This window comes from Plectropomus leopardus, chromosome 15 (assembly GCF_008729295.1).
Source record: "Plectropomus leopardus isolate mb chromosome 15, YSFRI_Pleo_2.0, whole genome shotgun sequence".
NCBI lineage: Eukaryota > Metazoa > Chordata > Actinopteri > Perciformes > Serranidae > Plectropomus > Plectropomus leopardus.
In genome coordinates, this window is record NC_056477.1 from 8042420 (window position 1) to 8050873 (window position 8454).

At 39.9% G+C, this 8454-nt stretch overlaps 1 protein-coding gene across 1 annotated transcript in view; it reads left to right on the plus strand.

The window, feature by feature from the left end:
• The window catches only part of lrpprc (leucine-rich pentatricopeptide repeat containing), a 74236-nt gene extending 66154 nt beyond the window's left edge, over nt 1-8082 (plus strand). The window contains 4 exon segments of the mRNA XM_042501937.1: nt 4068-4142; nt 4838-4922; nt 5952-6094; nt 7809-8082. Of these exon segments, the coding sequence (XP_042357871.1) occupies nt 4068-4142; nt 4838-4922; nt 5952-6094; nt 7809-7880 (375 nt within the window). The 3' untranslated portion in view covers nt 7881-8082.
• The last annotated feature ends 372 nt before the right edge of the window (nt 8083-8454 follow it).

The following is an 8454-nucleotide window of genomic DNA, read 5'->3' on the forward strand; positions in this document are numbered from 1 at the left end:
TCATCACTTTTTAACATGAGCGAAAGGAATCCGTGTTAGTCGGTTCATATTCACACACAATCTGAGCTTCTCTCATTTTCACCCTGACATGTATTGGCTCTGTGTTTTGGACATAAGAAATAATTGATGTTAAATTCTTATAAATCATAATTTGCTGCAAAAAAAGATCTAATCAAAGTACTTTTTGAACAAGTGCACAAAGGGCTACAAACACAATCAAATCTGAGTAGTTAATATATAATACCAGAGTTGTACCCGACCCGTAGTTTTCCAGGAGTTCCCAAAGCCGGTGAGTCCCTGTCTTCCCATCTTTCGAAACGTAACATGGTGTTACCAGAATGCTTTGCATTGTTGCTTGCATAGACATTGAGTTGAAAGTGTGGAAATGACGGATCCTGTCGACACATGCCTTCACTCAGACTCACCCCGGGTCTGGGTCCACAGCTGCCTGAACCAAAGAATAGCATGAAAGCGAGGAGCGCTTACTCTGCAGCTATGCTTGGGGGCAGAAACATTCCCGAAAGTACGCTGTACACTGACTAATAAGAAAACCAAATAAAGCCTGCCCGAAGAATCTCAGTGAACTGAGGGGTCTCCAGCCGATGTTTCAGATCTTTAACTTTCAGGGTGCAGCTGTAGTTAATACACAGAACATGCTTCCAAAGGTCAGTGAATTTAAAGCATCATATTTCAAAAAAGCAAATGTGTTTTTCCAAATTGTAGTCGTTTGAAAACGGCGTGATATTGAGGCAGAGTCAAGTGTCCTTCATGTGTTAAAAGTATAAAAGCTGGCTTTTTTCTGAGGCCTGATTTCGTCCTTTTATCTTTCATTTACCAAGTAGGTCAGTTACAGCAGCTCCTCTGGACCATTCGAGCACTGAAGGAAACTGGAAATATAAAACCGTGTAGATCCTCTCAGACATGAAGACGACGTGTGTCTGCTCTTCATTCCTCACTGACATCTTGAGTGATTATCCCTCTCAATCTTTAAACAGGGATGTCTGACGAGCATGCATGTTAATGAACAGATACATTACTCACTACTCTCATCTTCATCACTATTTAAACACAAACTATGGATTACATGATTTTAAAGCTATAATATGCTTCTTGCTTGATATGCATCTTGGCTCGATTTTTTTTTTATTAGAGAGGAAGAAGAAGCAAGAACAATTTTAAAAAAATAGTCCTGTTATCAAGTTTTAATGTCAAAAATTAATAAATAAAAACAATTTTCTGACATTTTATAGACCAACTTTGAGATTGATTAATAAAGAAAATACAAATAAAGATTACACAGTTCAGTTCGTACACAATTCAAAGTCCTTTACAGACATTTTAACTTTAAACTTGGACATGTCTATTAATCTGGAGGCAATACTGATACAAAAAATTCTAACTAATGACAAAAACAGAATAAAATTGCTAAACATAGTGTTAGAAGGCAGCAGATATTAACAGCCTGCTTTGTAAAGACGTCCCGCTAATCAGCGAGAGTATTTGATTGCTGTCAAATTTGAACTGTTAATCATAACTCCGGCGCTGAATTGTAAATTGCTCTGGAAAAGAACAGGCCAAAATTGTTGTTAGTCTAAACCTGCTGATACATCTTTGGGCTGCGATCCCTCCAAACTCAGAACATTTAAATACTTGTGCAAATAACGTAACAAGAAAACAAAGCTGCAGGAACAATATTAATGATGATAGGAAGTAAAACTACAAGGATGACGCTTAAACATGTTCTCTCATTTGAACACAAAGTTCAAACTCCGCTGGTGTGACCTTTGGCTAAACTATTGCGCTCCTTTTTTTTCCCTTCACCATGGCCTGTTTTCTCCCCTCGAAAATGCTCTTCGAGGGTCACTAGAGGGAAGCGGCCCGACTCCTGCATCCCTCCATCACAAGTGAAGCAGGACCCAAAACTCTGAAAAGCTTTTAAGTAGGCGAGCAGACAATAATGATGACAAGGCTATCAGGAGAGAAGGAGGTGAGGTCAGCGGGGAGCGAGAGGAGAGCGAGAGGGATGAAGGTAGTCATTAAGAAGTGACGGAGGGAAGCAGCGAGGCTTTACACACTCGTCTACAGCTGTACATGTGTGTGTCGGGACGAGGGAGTCATTGAGGAAGAGGAGGAAGCATTCCCTGGGTATCCAGGGCTTTTAGGCAATATGTGTGAGGAGCAGGGGAGGCGGCAGGCCCGGTCGGTTGTGGCGTCACCTTTGGGAGCGGTCGGTGTAGCGAGGGGGAAACAAAACACGGGAGAGAGAGAGAGTGAGAGCACGGAGCAAAGTTGAGTGGCATAGTGTCGGTCTAATTGCCTGATTGTACTCAAGCCATTCTGCCGCTTAGTGACTCCGAAAGAAGGCAGCTTTTTCCGTGTGTGTGTGTGTGTCAGTGTGCTTGTTAAAAGCCTTACAGGCCTTTAATTCTGTACGAGGTGCAGACGGAGGGAAACACGTTAGTTTATGACTGGCTGGTAATCGGACCCCATTGCTGCTCAGCCAGGAGAACATACCCGCTCAGCGTTAATGCATCTCCTGCACACACACACACACACACACTTTAAATACACACAGCACATTATATCATATGTATGCGTGCATGTCTTCATCAGCAGCAGTCATGCACAGGTTAAACGCAGCAACACAAGTCTTCTGCTTGTCAGACTTTCTCCATAATTTCTAAAATCTTGTCATGTTCGAATGTATATCGAATTATTAAGGTCGAGTGCACTGAAATTGTTCTTTTTAAAAAAAAAAAAAAAAAAAAGCATCTGATCAAAAGAATCTGATCAAGTTTTACCCTAAAAATAGCCATTACAGTTAGGGGTGAAGGATACTATCATTACATCATCAGTACCAACTGATAAAGGCTTAAAATGAAATATTAGCATCAGTCCAATTTGAATATATCTGCTGATATGACCAACCTGTAAGATGACTTCATTTATGGAACTTTATTCAGTCAAAATAGGTCTAACTTGTCCTCATAAGTATTGTCAGGATTGTCTCAGGGAGAGAATCATCCAAAACTGTTAGTTTATTTGAAAATGTTTCATAAAAGTAACACAGAAATGTAATTTGAAGAAATTTTACTCTTTTCGCCTAGTGAATGTGTACATTATGCATTATATTTCATGCGTGCATCTGCCATCACAAAAAGAACTGGCACAGTAATGTTAAGTACACTACAAGAGAGACTTGGTCTCAGCAATTAGGTAGGGAAAAAAATAATTTGCTTATATAGTATATACAAATAGTCATGATTTACATCACAATAAACATTTGGGCATTGGCCCTAACTGAGTAACTGATGTTGGTTATTGTTGTTTCCCTTCAATTTTTGGTTATCGTAAAGTTGGTCTTAAATTTCATTCAAAGTTGCATCGAAAAGTCTTCAAAAGTCTTTAATCAGACTTGCCTCAAACTGTAGGAACCCTTCAATGAAAGATGTATCATATCGGTGTACACATAGGTCAGTGAGTAACACTGTATTGCTGTAGATAAATACCAAAAATGTTGGCATTTATTTATTTTTTTAACTTTTATTGCCCTACATAGTGCATATTCTTGTCTTTAAAAAACAGCTGCAACAGATCCTTTTTATATAATGTATGATTTTTAGTTGCAAAATGAATATTGAACAATTACCTGTTCTCAGGTTTGTCTTTAAAACCTTTGTCATCTTTCATCTCTTTGACTTTCCATCTTCCAGTAATTGATTAAAGTTTCACAGCTATTCAGGCAATGAACATCTCAGGCTGTATTTATATTTCCACTGAGCACTAAATATGGCCTACAGTGTGACTAAGTGAGTATAATTATGCTTTCTGATGTGAACAGTGCCGTGCATTTAAATTCATAAAGAAACAAGTAGTTATTAAATCCATAATTAACCTTTTAACCTGAGTGTAGGCGCGCGGGTGTTAATATGAATGCGTGGGTGTGGTGGAGTGCACGTGTGTTTTATATACTGTACGTACGGGTGAAAGAGCACAAGTTGAAGAGTCTTGACCTCCCCTCATGTTATCACTCACGTGTTTCTTTTGTCCCTCTTGTCTTGCTGTAGCGCTGTAACGCTGTGGCTGAAAATAAGGAGGTGCTGACTTCCTACTTGGCTGCGAAGTCTCAGCATCCTGGACAGGTAAAACAACACTTCTTTTCTTTAGGATCTATATTTTTTAAGAATAGTTTGTGCACCTTTTTCATGATACCTGTTAGTAATGATAAAATTGTGCAGATTAAGTTAAAGCAGGGATAGGCAGTTTTACTTCGGCATCACTGGGCTAAAAACCTAAGATAAACTTTGTGCACTTTTTTTGGGGGGGGGTTTGTTTGTTTTGTTTTTTCAACGACATAGCAGCACACAGGGCACCTGCTCTGCCAGGTGAGCTACAGGATGCCCTGGGCATATTGTAATGTGATTGGACTGCAACAAAACTGGACCTCATTCTTGTGTCACTTGTGGTTTGATAAATAGAGAGAGAGGGTGTTTGGTTGAAGGGGGTCTAAGCACATATGAAATAAGATGATCTTATTTCGAAATGTAACATAACACCAATATGTGATGTTTTGTTCACCATCACAAACGTTTCTTCATTTTCTCCCTGCGTTACTTCTCTCCCTCTGTCTATGCCAGCTAGCTAAAATTATGTTTAAATAGAATTTGAAGCTCTTGAAGCTCTTTACAAAATGCCGTGCAAATGTGAAAAGTAAAAAAGAAAAAAAGTATTATGGGTCTTTCAAAAATAATGGGAAAAAAGTGAAATTTTATCCATGAAAATGTGTGGGAATCCTGCTGATATTTTCTTGTATGAAAATTAATATTTGTCTACACAGCTGGGCAAGATCAAGGTCCTGCTGAGCCTTATTCCAGACTTCACTGAGAAGGAGGTGCTGTACCCGTACATGATGAGGTGTCATGTTACAACACACACACACACACACACACACACACACACATTTATACACTAACACAAAGCCTGCGTCGAAATCAACATTTGCGGACACATTAACAATGCATCGCATCAAGGTGTGCGTGTGCGTGTGCCTTCAAGACATTCAGGGGTTAGAAGAACACATCCTCTAATGAGTTAGCTGTCCTGGCTAGCCTAGCGTGCTAATCGCAACACAGTCCACCACTCATCCTTTTTTCCTCCCCACACTTTTTTCTTCTCGCACTCTCCACCTTTTCACTCCTGTTCTTTTCTTTTCCTCTTTTTTGTCCTCCCCTCCTTTATTTTACCTCCTAACTCTCCTCATGTCCTCCCCTTCCTTTCACCTTCTCACCCTCCCGTCTCCCCTCCCTCGTACCTTGTCACACCAGAGATGAGCAGACATGACTATTTAATTAGCATCAGCTAGCCGGCTGGTCAGGGCAGCCATAGGGGACACAATTAGCGATGCACTGCTCGCCTCTGTTCTCCGCTCCATCTTTTTTTTTTTCTCTTTGAGGGGTTTTCTTTTCCCTTGTTCTTTTCGTTTTTCAACCCCAGTGACCTTACTTTCCACTTTTGTCTCTTTGATACATGCAGCTGCTTGTTTTAGGTACAGAACATACTTTAAATCATTTCAGGTTTGCCTATCTGAGGATGGAGACAGTATCCAGAAAATAACTTATTTTAGATGTATTATTTTTAGATGTATTATTTCTGAAAATGAAAAGAGTGATAAAGTTTCCTGACCAGAGGCTTAGTCTTCATATGTGTTTTAATAGACATTGTTTTTTCTCTCTTTTTTCTCTATCTTCTATTTACTGAATTTTATTGACTTTTTTAAAATGTAGTGCACCTTTTTTAAACGCTTTTCAATTTAAGCTATATATGATTATACTATGTATAATTCAAATACACTTTTTTTAAATAATTGTCATTCAGATAAGAAGAAGAAGAATTTGATGAGTTAAGTTTTGTCTCATTGCTGACGTTCCCTGTCTCCCCCTCTCGTCTGGCAGTTCTGGATAAGGACCTACCGGCAGCGAAGGCTCTGTATGAGCAGATGAAGAACGAGGGGATGGACCTAGACGAGCTGTCACTCAAACGACTGTTTCACCTTTACAGCAGCCTAGGAGAGCAGGCACCCTTCCCCGAGCCCCCCGTGAGTCGCTCATACACACACAAACACACAGGTTTATACATGAAGGAGATGATCTACACAATCAATAAGCTACAAATGTGATTGCATCCTGCGTTTTAGGATGTTAAACAGAATCTGTTCATAATTTCAATTTGCTTTTGTGGAGAAATTTTAAGTTTTAGACACATTCACATGCACTCACACCTTTCCACACTGATACAAACATGCAGACATGTACAGCATATTATGAACAGATCTGTTTACAAATAGAAACACACAAACACACACACATCGCAACACCTAAACCAATGCTGGCAGTTGGCATCCTAATGCTTTACATTGTGTGTGTGTGCGCGCGCGCAACAGATATGTGACAGAGAGGTCAGCGTGCTCAGGGTGGTTCAATATGTACTATGTACACAGGCCTACAGCTTGCCTCCTGTGTGTGTGTGTGTGTGTGAGAGTGTGTTTTTGTGTGTGTGTGTGTGTGTGTGTGTGTGTGTGTGTCAGAGTCCATATATGGTGTAAGCGAGATGGTGTCACTGCAATAGCCACGCTCCGTTTCTGGCTCTGAGTGTTTTTGAGCATTTCAGCACATTGCACGTTTTGTAACTTGATGTAGCCCTATTTTTGGCAAAGGACTCTCACACTCTTACACACACATACACACACACACACACACACAGAAGCTCTCTCAGCACTAGCACTTTAATGCGCTGTCCCCTCGAGGCAGGTGCAGAACAGAGCCCACCTCTTACCTTCCAGTCATTCACCTGCAGTGCAAAGATAGAAGGAGAAAGAGGGATGAAGGCAGAGGAGCTGCTGCATTATTCACCAGATGTCAGGATAGTTAAGTGATTGCTGGGTTTTATAAGCAGAGTAGAGTCGCAGGAGTTGCAAGGAGAGGGGAAGGTGAACAGTCGGGATGTTAAGAAGTTTCTAAAAACACATTTGAAGTAGAAACCCACCTCTCCTTGTTCTCCCTGCTCTCTGTCAATATACAGGGTGCAGCACCACAACAGCAAAAACATACAGATTTGTTCCAAGAAAATAGCTCTAGTGTTAACAGTGAGATTTGTGAAATATCAAAAACATTGTTTCTGAATAGGATTTTTTTAGTGTTTTTTTTTTTAATTTTCCAATTCAGCCCCAAAATATGTTTGGAGAAGCTAAAATTTCAGACTGATATCTCAAAACCTGAACAAATAAAACCAAATCCAGGGAGATGATGTGGGTGAACTCACCTTCATTAAGGTGTTTTAACTTTCTGCCAGGATTTCACTCTCTCCCTCCTTCTATAGCGAACAGCTACAGTTTTTATCAGCAGTAATTAAGACATTAATAATCAAACTTACAATGTAAGAGGCCTGCGTAATCTGCAGAAAAGCTCTCACCTTCTCCCCTCCATAAAAAAACACCCACCACAACACTTTGTCTGGATCAAAACACTGATTAATTAGCCAGGAACAGAGGCAGAGAGTGTGTGTTTGGGGAGTGTGCTACAAATCCCTTACTTGTGTATTAGTGGGGATTTAAAGATGAAACAAGACAAACCTGGCTGGAGAGTGGAGACTGTTTTGACGTACCCAGGAGGGCTCCACTGCTGCTTACTTTTGGAAAGAGGAGCAAGATATTAACACACACAAACACACCTTACAGCCTCAGTATTTCGCAGGTGAGTGTTTGTTTTGTACATGTTTGATACTAAATCGTCTTTCTTTCTCTCTCTTTCCAGGAGTCCTTTAACTTTTATGCAGAAAAGTTGAAAGAGAGAGCAGCCAAAATCCAGAAGAATAATGAGGAATAAAGATTCTTCCTCCGCCCCTCTTACCTCTACGATGATGTTTTCCTCCTTTGTCTCTTTTTTTGTATAAGTTGTTGAAATGTTCAGTATTGTGTTATAACTGTTGGGTGTTAGTATCTGTCCCCTGCGCAATTTATAATAATAATGAGGATGGTGAGAATGTACAAACATATTTATGCTAATAAATCCCACATTCTGAGCCTGAGTATTCACGTGATTTCAACTGAATTCAGAGGTACAATTAACCTTTATTCAGTAAAGCAGATAGAGCACAAGTGCAGCTAATTAAATGAACGATGGCTCACCTCCTTCAAGAGATTTGCTTCTTGCCATTTAAAAAAATTAAAAAGCATTGCAATCTTTCAGTCTGCTTTGGCACCAATATGATATGACATTTTATGCTATGTTGAATGATGTGCTATTCTATGACTTGCTCTGTTAGACAACATGCTGTACTTTAACCTTGCTATGCTTTTTTGGATCACAAAGGAGAAGTGTGGAAGTCTCTCTGTGTCAAAGGCAGACCTTAAAAAACATCTGGAAAAGTCCTGTAAAGACAACTGACACCATGAAGAGG